The 14,269-nt window shown below is 35.2% G+C and overlaps 1 protein-coding gene across 5 annotated transcripts in view; it reads right to left on the reverse strand.

Annotated features, from left to right (window-relative positions):
• Positions 1-14,269, reverse strand: part of SLC35D4 (solute carrier family 35 member D4) — a 34,417-nt gene that overhangs the window by 19,428 nt on the left and 720 nt on the right. For 2 of the 5 annotated variants that reach the window (XM_034429600.2, XM_034429603.3), the window contains exons 2-9: positions 10,120-10,166; positions 8,698-8,775; positions 5,290-5,371; positions 3,148-3,225; positions 2,528-2,553; positions 1,677-1,728; positions 848-896; positions 394-439 (exon numbers count right to left, since the gene is read on the reverse strand). In XM_034429600.2, the coding sequence (XP_034285491.2) occupies positions 394-439; positions 848-896; positions 1,677-1,728; positions 2,528-2,553; positions 3,148-3,225; positions 5,290-5,371; positions 8,698-8,775; positions 10,120-10,166 (458 nt within the window). The remainder of the gene's footprint in view (positions 1-393; positions 440-847; positions 897-1,676; positions 1,729-2,527; positions 2,554-3,147; positions 3,226-5,289; positions 5,372-8,697; positions 8,776-10,119; positions 10,167-14,269) is intronic. The other 3 variants (XM_034429601.2, XM_087891336.1, XM_034429602.2) reach the window with 3 other exon arrangements.

The following is a 14,269-nucleotide window of genomic DNA, read 5'->3' on the forward strand; positions in this document are numbered from 1 at the left end:
TGTTACCGACTATAAGTGGCGGTGTTCATCTCCATTTCAAGGCCATTAAAACAGCACTGTCCAAAGACATTTCTGCGATCATGTGGCCAGCATGAAATCTCGGAACACAGTTACCTTCCCACCAAAATGGTACCTATTTATCTACTGGATAGGCTGGCTAAGAAATTCTGAGAATTTTAGTTCCAATACATCTCAAAGGGTATCAAACTATGGAAAGTTAGCCTATACTTGCAGAAGGCAATCATCAATTTCTTCCTTGTCTCCTTATTAATCCTTATTCGTATTTTATATTAAAAATGTAATTATAAAGAGCTAAAGAATATAATATTTTTTCCTTCTCCAGACCAGCTAGCATTATTTTAAATATTCCATATTCAGAAAAAATAAAATCACCTTAGAGAATTTGGTTTCCACAACTTGTGAAATACTTTGTAAGCCCCTGTGAAAGAAAAAACACAAAGTGCTAATACACTTTTTCATTCTCTGGTACAGGTAAGGAATAGTTTCAAAAAAGGAGATACAGAATTATGGTTATTTGCCTGTATAAAAATCCTACCACCACCACAACTATATAATTCAGTGTAATGTTGTACCAAACATGGATCTTTGGAGAGGGGGAGGGGAGGGGAGGGGAGAGGAGAGGAGAGCAGAGGAGAGGAGAGCAGAGGAGAGGAGAAATTTTCTATTCCATGATTTTCTGTTCTAGGAGAAAGTACAAAGACCATGCTTATGTCAGCCACCAGATACCATATGCAATAAAGACAGAAAAGTGAGACTCATAGCAAAGAGGTGCTACGCGTAGGCCAGAAAGTTGAATTATTTATTTGCTAATTTATTAAAAACTTACCAACACATAGTAGGTGTACGAGGGCCCAAAAATAGCCATCTATATCAAACTGCAAAATATCAAAGTGTCCTTTTTTCAAAATGTGACTGTTACAGTAAAGAATACTTTATTAATAAATAAAGCATCTTATGCATTACTTCACCACAGCAATAATCTGTTTTCATATCCAGTTATACAGAAAAAGCAAAACCAGCAATCTCATTTTTGGCCAAGTCTACCAAGAAGCAAGTCCAATATATTCCTAAAAGTTAATTCTAAATAAATTTTCAAGCATTAAGAATAAGGCAGAGGAAATACCCACTGTCACAGAGAACAAATTCTTTTTAAAAAGTGCAAGACTGTTTTTGGCACATTTAAATTGCAGCAAGATGTAAAATGGAGAAGTGCCAAGGAATACTATATTAAAATGCATCCAATTTCAGGGGGTTGGATTATAAAATACATGCATTATTATACACAGTGAATCAGAAATGAAAAAATTAAACTACACAATGAAAATGATGTTCTGCATAAGTTTGAAGTCATTAAACTTCTTATTGCAATATGCAATACTTCTAAGGGGCCACAAATATATACACTTTTTGTAGACTTGCTTTGTTCCGCAGCATACCTGAAATGCAGTGGCCTAACATGCATGCTAACTGGAGAATTCTGGGAGTCGAAGTCCACACATGTTAAACTTGCCTAAGTTGAGAAACTCTGTTCTAGGTAAAATACTCCTTAATTCAAACCACTTGGTGAAGTTCATTCTGTCATTACTTCAGGCATCTGTTACAAGAGAGTTTGTGCTTTTCATAGCAAGTTCAGGATTTCTTTGAAAACAACTAACCTGTGGGTCATTGAAAGGCAGCCCTCCTGCGGCCACCAGAAGAATCAGCCCTCTGCAATTAAAGATGAAAAGGCCACTTAGCACCAGAGATTCCAAGAAATTATGCGTTTCTATTTTGAACTGTGGTTAAAAATAATATATACTTTTTATGTTAACATTTACTCTTCCTTCCCACAAGATCAGAAAGTGCATATGTCATTCCTGCCACAGTTTTTCTTAAATTTTCATAAAAATCCTTTGAAACAGTATCTGGTCCAAAATCCCCAGAGCACCTCATGGCTGATCAGAGTTTTCTTTCAAAAGCTGCTTTTTCAAAAGGCAACCGGACTGTTTTTTTTCCCTGAGGAAGAGAATCTCCACAGACACGAATGCTAATGTACTAATTTAATCAGCCTGGCTTCAATCTTATATTTATCATTGTATATTATTGTTGTTGTTGCTGTTGCTACTGCTGTTGTTATAACATGGAAGCAAAAGTTGGACTTTGAAGAAACATGACAGAAAGAGTATTGATGCCTTTGAACACCTTTGAACTTTTAGTGTTGGACAACACTCTTGAGAATATCGTAGATAGCCAATATCTAAACCCCAACTTCAATTACACAAGTATTTGCCTCAACTGCGCTCACATTAGCCTTGCATTAACTGAATTTTGAGTTGCATTAAATATGATCTGGTATCAATTTACAAGTCACATTAAACTGAGTATTGCATTATTCAAACTTGCTCTCATCACCGTATAATATATGATGAACATTCCTAATTCTTTATTAAGTAGAGGATCAACTGTTTGGGTACTGTCTCTGTGAAATTCCATACATTTCCACATTGGACAAACATTGGAAATTTACCTGCAGAGTTTTAGGGTGGAGTTCTGCTGTTAAGAAAAAAAAATACAATAATATCAAAAACCTCACATTCAAAACATGATTAATGAAAGAAAAATTTACCATACATTTAAATGTCACCTGTTTTCTGATGGAATTCCAATTATTGTGATTACAGTAATAGAAGAACAAAACTTATTTTACCTCACAATCAGGAACATGTGCTAAGCTGTGAGAGTAACTAGTTCAAAGGTTACAACTTATTCAAAGATTTCAGGCTGTGTTTCCTTAGCATCGTCTCCAATATACTGGACTAGGCATCCAGTTGTCTACAGATCATATATATATCTCTTAATTTTTTAAAAATAATCTCTAGAGATCCTATATATCACAATTCCAAATGCTGGTAGCAAACTTTCTATTACCAGCTACCCAAACAAATGAAAGAGAATGTGTCTCTTCCAAAGATTATATATATTCCACATTGTGGTAATACAATGCTTAGCAGATGCAAAAGTATTGCACTTAATGTGTTTGCATGCATTAATGTCTGAAATATTTAGCCTAAGAAAATATAGTTAACAAAGTGACTACAGAAACCTGATATACAGGGATATAAAGGCTATTTAATTAATTCTCCATACCTCTTTCTGCACTGAGATTTCCACTCCATAAAATATAACATCTGCAGCATTGTGTAAGGTAAGAAAGATAGGAATTGGCTGCCAGGAAAGAAAATGGGATCAATAAAGTTAGCATTGCAGTCCCTATAAATCAAGCTGCCCATCGCCTTCTGCCTAGGGGTGAAATGCTCCTGGTTTGGTCCGGTTTGGCTGAACTGGTAGTGATGGCGGCTGGTGCTTTGGAGAACCTGTAGCGATGGCAGCGCGAGGTTCTGCCCACCCGCCTGGTTGTCATCTGGTTTTAACCAGGAAGTAACCTGTTTTTTACCCTCTGCACATGTGCATGCACTTCTGAACCAGTTGGGAAGGTAAGTAGATTTCACCCCTGCTTTTGCCCATCTGATGGCACTAAAAGGAGACATTTGATAGGACCTCTCAGAAGTCTTCCTTCAGTTTCCTTTGAAAAAGTTTGGTACACACTTGAAGACATCCAAGTTAGAAGTGAGGAAAGCAAGGACTTCTTTACACTCCCCTGATGCTCAGACCTATCACATGGTATCCCTGATGTGAGGAAAAGTTGCAGTGATTATAGGCCTGCCTCCATCTTTGAAAGAGATGGTGTTGTGACTATGTCAGCAGAGGCACTGATAGCCTGAGCCACCGAAAAGGAGAGACGGAATTGTATACGGTATAGTACCACAGATTTTCCCTGCTAACTCAACTCATTTTCTTATTCCAAAAATAGAATGGAAACATGGGAAGTTTGAAATACTGAATGTCTAGACAAATTAACTTATAAGAAAATCTTTTTAGATATGAGGTCTCTTTGAAGTGTTTTTCAATATTTTGACTCTAGCAAATGTTTTCAATAGACAATTTATTTGTTCTTCTATCATTCAAAGTTAACTAAAGATACAAAGCATGCTCAGAAATGAGTACATCTAAGAGATCGCAGCAACAAAAGTTTTGTTTTAATTACCTGGGAACTTGTAAGAACTAGTATTAAAAGAAAACAAATGAACAAGGCACACAGATAACAAGCCTGAAAGAATCAGGAAAAGAAAAAAACAAATGAAAAAAGAACCAGCTCACAGCTCCACTGCTGGGCTTGTTGCCATATTTGTTGCTGAGAGAGAAGGAAGATCCATGGCTAAGCATGAGTTTTTTGAATTAGAGTACAATGAAAGGAAACACTAGAATAATGCTATCCTAGAAAATCTGACATCAGAATTTACATTTTTCCTTTTCTGCAGCCAAATTAGCACATTTACATACACTCACCTTTCATCTCCCTTATGCTATTGGCTCTTCATAGGGCCAAGAGAAATGTTTTTCTGCCAACTATGGCTCCAGATTGCCCAGCTCAGCTAACTTTCACCAGATGTTTATTGTCCGATTGTCATTTTTGGTCCTTTTAGAGTCTTTAGGAAAGGAAATTATGTTGGACCGATCAGTTTCAGTTCCAATCTCTCTAAATCCATCATCTGATCAATTCATCTCAGCCAGATGAGGCTCCATCTCATAACAAACCTCAGACAAAGCAACAAGCAGTCCAACATATTCAGCATTCTGAATAATATCTGTGATATTTCAACTGCAGAAATCTCCTTTGTGATTCTCCTTGGTCTGAATCCTTTTTGGGGGAGGGATAATGAAGGGCTAAAGAAATTAAGACAAGGGCAGGAATTTGAGCCCAGTCCACTATTGACTTTTATGTTTTCATAACTTAGTACATAATTCTTGTATGAGTGGTTTGTAACCCAGATGTGTGTTTTTACTTAAGAACAACCATTGATTTAAAGGCCAGCAAGGTAATAAAGATGAATTTGACTAATTCATTGATGGAATTATGTGTATTGGGGTAGCAACCTTTTGGGCACTACTTTATGAATGATATGGCACTGAAGGAACATCTTTCATATTCCATGCCACGCATATTCAAAAGCTGCAGTCAAATTGTACAGATTTTCTGCAGAATTGGAATTTACTGACTGTGTACTGCTTGTTCAATAAGCCCTATTATGACTTATAGAACTATCTATTCAATTTTCAATGTTCTACATGTGTCTTTAACTATGGTAATATTAATTACTTCAACCTTATATGACATTTGTAGTAAAACATTAATAAAAAGGCATGCCAAATACTATTTGAATATCTTACCAATCTAGATAATGCCCTGGAACCTGAATAAATAATACCCACAAAAAGTGCAGAAGCTGGAAGCCATGATAATACTTCAGACCTGTAACAAATAATAATCATCATCATCCTTCATTTATGTTCATATCATCAGATTCTATTTATGAACAACCTCAGAGAGTATCTTTTCTTCCTGAATAAAAATAATTTCAGCCAAAGAAAAATACAAGCATCACTTTGATTAGATGAGAATAAAATATGTGAGGTTAAAATAAATCCAAGTAAGTATGGTGTCTGAATAGTTTTGTAACACACAGGTCTGTGTCTGCATTTTCTGATAACTACCTTATTATTATTATAAGTATATATGTGTGTGTATGCACAAAGTGTGAGTGTATTCAAATGACTTTATTAATATTGATATCATATTTTGTAAAGTGCCTTAAAATGTATTTTCAAGAACACTGTGTAAGCAGTGTATTTATAAAAATACTTTATATTATAGTCAGACAAAGGGCAAACTCTTTCAATAAAATAAAAACATTTGCTTTATTGTTGACCATATTGAAAGTCCATATGATTTAAATCCAAGAGTTATGTATCAATCTAATTTACCTCATTTAGCTGACTGCTACCTGATTTATAGTTCAAATTATTAATTAACATATGCTGGAATCTCTTATTACTCTACAACCAGATAAGACTAATCATAAGTTTGAATATTATCATCCCTTTTAAGGACATTGGTCCAGATAAATTTCCTTAGGACCAATCGAGCAACAGTAATTACATTGTTGGTAAAATCCAATCAGATGCCTCCTTAAAATAATCAGAGTCATCTGAGCTGGGAGAAAAATAAAACACCAGGCTTGAGAACAAGACCTCCATAGAGATCACTGACCACAGTGTGAAGTTTTAAGAATCCTTGGCCATATAAGAAGCAATGGAAAAGGGCACAAAAGTTGTTCCCATGATGTAACAACTGAATTCTGTACTGCCAAGAGGGTTGGAAAGAATGTCTACAACTACAGGAAATGCTTTAGCAGCAATCCTTCTTATGGGCCAAACCATACAATGGTGAAAATCAGCGTGCTATAATGACTATGTACCGTAGAAGCTCTGGGCTGTGTATTTTTAACATGTAAGGAAGAAATATGTAATACTGCACAAACAGAAAGCGTCACTGTATCAGTGACTTGGGGATGACAGATCAAAATTGCAGTTCTATTATTATTTTTTCACAATGAAGCTTGCCAAAACCTGTTCAATGAACAAGTCAGAAGCATCAATAATAAAAAAAAATCAGTACCCAAACAAAAAGCTATTCCAGGTTTCCTTTGTTAATGAGCTTAAAAGCCAAGTTCATTTAGAAACTATTTAAGGTTGCTATATAAGTAGGTTCCTTCTTTGCCTGTTCATTCAGAGAAACAGAATGGAAAAGAAACATTTCAAAGAATATACCTATGTAAAAGCAAACTTTCAATTCTTGGATATTTCAATTCATGCTACACTTATAGAAAATAAATTATGAAATATTATAAAATGATATTTTTCAATGTTATTGCAATTAATAAAGAGAAAATTAGTAATGTAAAAGATAATTAAATTGAAAATTAATTTAAAATTCACAATTATCTCAATTTCACACTGCAGCTCAGAAACAATTATAAAACTGTGGATCATAAAATAGTATAGAAAAATGTATGAAAAGAATTACAAATATACCATATTAGTTTTTTTTAATGCATACATTTAAAGAAACATCCATCCAAATAAAATAATTGCAATTCCAGTGAATCAAATATAACATGAATAAAAATAAGAAATGAAAAGAAATCCAAAATGGCTCATTCAACCATTCCTCATTCTTAGCATAAAGGCAAAGCATGTTTTGAAGAAAGCAAATGGCAAAAATGGTTGAAGAGAGGTCTAAAAAAAGTTCCTCTTCCTTTCAAATATACAGAACATAGATGCTTTTATTGCTAAACTATAGCATAACAGTCGGTATTCTTTGGCTTAAATTACACTGACATCTAGTGGGGTAAAACTCATAGCTCCAAATCTACAAAAATAGAGTGAAGAAAATGATGAACAAAGTGACTGACATGTTTTGAAATTTAAGGGAATACCACCAGTCAAAAGGCATTGTGCAGCTATTCCAAATTGCAGTATTTTACATGGAATAAAACATGACAAAAACCGAGTGAAAAACCATGAAAAAATTGTAAGAGGAAGAAAAAGTTGTCTCTTAAACCCTTAAAATGAGATTAACAATTTTATTAAATTGTTAATACAAGTCTGGAAGCATCCAATCTGTTTTTTAATACCACAATTTGGTGTTTTATTTGCATATAAATAACCACCGCCCATATCTACTTTCAGGTACAACTAAAATGATAATGCTAACAGGAATCAATATGAATCCCTTACTACTTATAGAATGTTTAAAAATCTGAATAATTGGCTGAAAATAGTTTCATATTTCTAAGGTAGCCAGCATAAATTTATGTATTTAACATTAAGCTTGATTTTCCTTCCCCAGGGAACCTGGCCTTCATCAAATAATAACCCAAATTAAAAATATTGTGAAGAGTTTTTCACTGGAGGGCCTGGATGAAATGTTGCTGATATTCTAGAAACAGGGTTTATTATGCTTGCTAGTGTTTTTAGATCTAGATAGCATCTGATACTCAAAAGCAGATTTTTATGGAGTTGAGTAATCTCCTCAATGTTAATGACAATTTTAGTGGTAGAAAAACACTCATGGTACATATATCCTGCAACATACGTGACCAAAAGAGCCTTGGTGGCGCAGCAGACTAAAGTAATACCAGCTGCCTGCAATTACTGCAAGTTCAAATCTCACCAGGCTCAAGGTTGACTCAGCCTTCCATCCTTTCGAGGTAGGTAAAATGAGGACCCGGTTTGTGGGAGAAATAAGCTGACTTTGTATAAAAAAGAACACCGCTTGGGTGGGGGGGGGCAAAAGTCCTACTAAGCAGGTATATACAAAAGTATGAAGGCTATTGCTTAACGCATTGTAAGCCGCCCTGAGTCTCCGGAAAAGGGCGGCATATAAATTGAACCAATAAATAAATAAATAAATAGGAACTAAAAATTTCATGAATGTAGGAGAAAAGTCATAGATGTTAAAAGGGTCAAGATGGCAAGGACAACATGATCAAAACTCTTTTGTTTTCATTTTATTGCACATAAAACATCCCAATAACAAAAGCAAGTTAAAAAAAAAAGTCTTTTTAAAAAAATTCACTTCAGAATTCTTGCAATATTAAGGGAGGCGGAATGGGAATACAATCAAAGTATATGGTAAAATAATATCTCTCTCAATGGATATTACTCCAAATATTTTACTTCAGAGACTATCTATTAATATTGGTTTATTTATTTATGCTGCATTTTCACCTATACCTTGAACTGCTGCTAATCTCAACCCAGCCGATTTTCCAGGAAACATGTAAGAGAATTCCACCAACAAGTGTCTGCCACCTGAACAACACATGTAAAAAAATATAAGTTAAAAAAATTGTGTGATATTTATAATTTGTAATGGAGGCTTCTGGATTCTGTACCATGTATCAGATGCAAAATTTCTGTTTCTGGCACCAGAGGCTTTGTGCTTTTTTTATCTCAGAATGTGCTGCTGTTGCCGTTCATGTGGATTCCTGCTGCTTTTATTATTATTATTAGGGGTTTTTTTTTCAATTATTTGAGAGCTTAGGAACAAAGTTATCCATCTAATTCAGTAATGTAGGAGCCCTTACAACTTTTGTCTTTCCTAGGCCTGCACTGAGATATTAGTGGTAGAGTGTGGACAAGTTGCATGGAAAGCATATGTCCAATAACAACAACGAACAATAACCACTCCTTATCAAAGAACATATATTTGTAAATGACACAGAAAACATTTTTATATTTCTACCCTGTTTCCCTGAAAATAAGACATCCCCTGATAATAAGCCCAATTGGGCTTTTGAGTGCATGGCAATAAGGCCAAGCGTTTATTTTAGGGTTCAAAAAAATATAAGACAGGGTCTTATTTTCGGGGAAACACGGTACCACATGTGATGAAAGACTGAGCCCTTTCTTCTGGGAGTAAGTTGATCAAATTAAATCATGAAGTTGGTACATTGAGTAAGTCAGTGGTGGGTTCCACTTACCTTCGCTACCGGTTCAGAACCAGGAGAACGTGCATGCACGCGCTTGTTTCGTTCACACACAGCACTTCTGCGCATGCGCAGAGCGTCTGTGATGACGTCAGGCCAGAGCCTCCTGCCACCACCACTACTGATTCGCCCTAACCGGGGGGAACCAGTAGAAACCCACCACTAGAACTTCTGAGTAAGTACCAACTAGAAATAAGCAGTATGAACTGAGAGACCTTAGATACACAATGACAAATAAATTTCAAACCATTTTCATCTTGTTTTTGTAAAGAGACAGATGAGAAAAAGTCTTCAGTAGTTTAGTATGGCATGCAAACCATGTTTGCACATCACATCTACAGAATATGATAGTCTTGCTTATTGCTGATCAAAAGAAGTAAAAATAAAGGATGCATACATTATTCCCACAACTTACTGTTTGTTAGGATATCAGGACATCATGTAATGATACAATATAATATAGCCTGGAGGATCAGCAATCAGGCTTAGTGATTGGAAATGTAGTCCAGAAGGATACTACCGGTAGGTTAAGTGTAATACTGTAAGAGCTCTCCAAGTGAGGAAAAATAGCAATTGCAATACATGCAGTACAAAGATTAGCTTCTCTCTGGTTCAATGCCCACTGATTAAATACTTCTTTTCCATGTATATATGAAATTATGCTTACCCTTGAAAAAGTGTTGGATAGGTGAATTTCAGGACAGATAGGACATACTGAAAAAAATCAGAAAACACAACTTTATATATTATCTACACACATGCATGAAAATATATTTTATAGAAATCATAGCATACTTTTATGACCCAATAGGCATAGTGGGAATGTGGACTAGGCCATTCACACAAAAGATCTGCCACTGTGAGTATGGACAGTCACAACCTCCAGAAGGTTGTATTTGTTCCTTACCACTTTTACTAGTACTTGAGATGTTGTCTTTTCCCCCAATATTTTATTGAAAATTATATTATACAGATAAAACTAATAGTACAACCAGAAATATATTAAAAAGTCAAACTTTAAAAAGAGCAGAAAAAGAAAAAAGAGTAAAAAAGAAAAATAAGAAAAGGAAACCTCCTCCTTCATCTCCAGCAAATATAGTTGACATTAACAATTTATCACTATCTCTTAAAGCAAAACCAACACCTCTTCATCCCATACATCACCCCAATTTTTATAAATCCATCTTTAAAACTTCATCTCTCTACATTATTCAGCAAGAATCCATTAAGGCTTATCAGAAATAACATAACTATTACAAACTGTATCTTCAACATCTGATTTGAATCCTTCCTTTCATATTTATCTCCATTTCTACCGTATTTAAACAGATAGCCCAATTTCCTCTCTTCATCCAGACCTCATCATCCAATCCTAGTAAACATCATCCATTCCTAGTTAAAAAATAAATAAACCCCATTAAACCAATTTTGTATTCTTTCTTCTTCCTCCCAATAGTCTTTAAATTCCTTAACGAAAATTCTAATATTCTAACAAATTCTCATACTTTGTCTCTTCTCATCTCTTCTCTCAAAATTCTTGGCATCTTTGTCGCTTTTGTAATTCCAATACGGTAACTTTTATCACTTTTGTAAATCAAATGTACAAAAGTTATCTACATCACTCTTCTGGTTTATTTGTATGCTTTTTAAATATTAAATCATCATCCAGCTTCATTTCTAAATCATTTATTTCCATTTCTTTCTAAGTTATCATTTTTTAATCCACCTGCAATCAATTTCAGTTTTATTCAGTGGGGTTTGTTCCTCTTCAGTAACGTATTTTAATTCTGCTGTAGAGGTAAATAACCTTAAAACTTTCATTCATCATGTCCATTCAACAAAAAAATCTTTTAAGCTTAAGCAAAGTCATCATATCAATTATTTTCTAAGTATAAACACAATTCTTTCAATTAACTTCAAAGTTTTAAATCAAGCCCATCTGAGCCCTTAATCTATTTAAAACTTTCTAAAGCCAACATTAATCATCCTTCTGCTGTACATTCCAAAAACAAGTTTTGTTACATATGTTTATATTTTTAGTTAACCTTCTTGCTTTTAAAGGATCGAAAAAACTCACCCAATGATTTCAATAAAATTTGCCAGTCTGAACGTTCTCAATCTTTAAAAAAAAATCTTTAAAAAACAGCAAAAAACCAAAACAAAATTAAATCCATAGAGATTAAGGGGCGAGCCTCGGTCAACCTTAAAGTTCATACAGGCGACATTAATGGCTATAAGCACAATGAAATCCAGCAACTCCCAGCTAATTGCAAGCCAACTGCAAAAAAACAATTCCTGCCATCTGCTCACACAAAAAACTCAGCTGTCTGGAGTACCTATGGATAATCTTGCAATTTCTCCTTACTCTGGAGAGATTTCGGCAGACCAAACCCCATATTTGAGGATCATTTTCACCCTATTCTAGAAGTGAGACCATGATGGCTCACTGGAAACTCCTCTTTTCTTTCTTTTCTGGATTTTTTTCATAGACCTCACTGGCCTGTAAAGCCTTATCATTTTTATTGAATAAAAAGATGTTTAAGTCAGTATGATGTAATGGATTATAAATTAGAAGATCATGAATTCTGATCAGTGGTGAAATGTAAAATTTGTTGCTACCGGTTCTGTGGGCATGGCTTGGTGGTGGTGGGGTAATATGACTGAGTGGGCGTGGCCAACTTTTTTTTTTTTTACTTTTAAAATCATTTTTTCTACAACCTCTTCGGCTGAAGAGGTTGTAAAAAAAATGCTTTTAAAGCCTCTGACGATCCCAGCTGATTTGCCTGATCGGCAGAGGCTTTCTTTTTTTTTTTTTTTAATCCTCTGACAATTCCAGCTGACTTGCCTGATTGGCAGAGGCTTTTTTTGCTTTTAAAAACATTTTTTCTATAACCTCTTTGGCTAAAGAGGTTGTAGAAAAAATGCTTTTAAAAGCCTCTGATGATCCCAGCTGAGCCACGTGATCATCAAAGGCTTTTTTTTTTTACTTTTAAAAGCATTTTTTCGGCCAAAGAGGTTGTAGAAAAAATGCTTTTAAAAATAAAAAAAAGTCTCTGATGTTGCGCGGCTCAGCTGGGCAATGGGGGGAGGCAGGGAGTTTTGCTACTGGTTCTCCAAACCACCTGCCTCCATTGCTACCGGATCGGGTGATCCGGTCCCAACCAGGAGCATTTCACCCCTGATTCTGATCCATCCTTAGGCACAAAAGTCGGCTGGGTGATTTTAAGCTAATCACTTTTTCCAGCTCACCTCACTGGATTGTTGCTTTGGGGGCAGTGGTGGGTTGCCCCTGGTTTGGACCGGCTCGCTGGAACCAGTAGAAAAACTGGCAGGAGGCCCTGCCCACTGCCCTGGATATCGTCATCGGTTATCTGCGCATGTGCAGAAGCTTCTGCGCATGTGCAGAAGCTTCTGCGCATGCGCAGAAGGCACGCGCACAAGCAAAGCAAACAGGCGCATGAGATCCCATTGCGAACTGATAGTAAAGGTAAGTAGAATCCACCCCCGTTTGGGGGAAATAGGAAGTGGGACAATTTATGTATGCCACCTAGACTTGTACAAAATAAAGGCAATATTGAAATCTAATGAATAATAATGGCTTGTCCATGGTCACTTTATGATAATGTAATGAATGCTCTCAGTATTACATTTTCAAATATACAAGTTTTCAAAAAAAGTGAGGATACACCCAGGAAATGAAGTATGTCCATATACTTCATTTCCTGGGTGTATCCTCACTTTTTTTTGAAAACTGTATATTTGAAAATGTAATACTGAAAATGTAATACTGAGAGCATTCATTACATTATCATAAAGTGACCATGCGCAAGCCATACTTATGGAAGATGTGGCTTCATGCTCAAAATTAAAAGCCAATAATTGTCTAACACAAAATTAGAAGTCAATAATTATCTAATACAGTACATCGTAATGAACACATTCCTCTCCCTATCATAGAATATATAGATCTACTTTTGTGAAATGAGAAAATGAGTTATTGGCAGTTAAGATACTATAAGAGCATAATTTTAAGATGAAAGTCATGAAATGCTGATTCAGTATAAAGAAAAATAAAGGGAAATAGTGAATAAGAGGCACATTAACTGACCATGTTGTTTAAGAGTATATACAGTGAACAAAGCCACATTTTGAGGGAAGAATCATCAATTGTATGCATGCTCCCCTCATTACTATATTATAGACTTGTCATATCAAAATTATCTCCCAGGAGATAACAATGTTAAATTATAAGAACGTGTGCTGTGATTGAATGATGGGGTGGGGGAGGACTCTTCAGAAGTTAAATAGTGGAACCAATTATCCACAAATTTTGGCTGGTTGGTCCCCTTCCCTGAAGATGTTCAAACAGAGGCTAGACAGCCATTTGTTGAAGATTCTTAATTTGAATTCCAGAAGTGTACTGGGCATTGGACTCAAGTCAATGATTATGAGATCAGTATTAGTTTGATAGCGTGTGTGTGTGTGTGTGTGTGTGTGTGTGTGTGTGTGTATTTAAGAGATAAGCAAAAAATCTGATAGTTTCCTCCTTACTTGAAAATCTGTTGCGTAAGTAGAGTTGGATGCTTGAACTTGATATGACTTTTGTATAAGAGAAATCTGTTGCCTATTTTCAGCAACTTTGGTCTTATACTTAATTATTCCTAGTTTTTCCTAACATTTGAGATAAAAGGTTTTTCATTATCATGCCTATATTAACTGACCAATACTTTACCTTATTAACTTCACTTTCCAGGTTTACATTGAACACCAAACTATAAATCAACTATATGAACCTCTGAATATACTAGATTGAAATG

The sequence above is a fragment of the Pantherophis guttatus genome, chromosome 3 (assembly GCF_059756535.1).
Source record: "Pantherophis guttatus breed Tessera chromosome 3, ASM5975653v1, whole genome shotgun sequence".
NCBI classification, from domain to species: Eukaryota; Metazoa; Chordata; class Lepidosauria; order Squamata; family Colubridae; genus Pantherophis; species Pantherophis guttatus.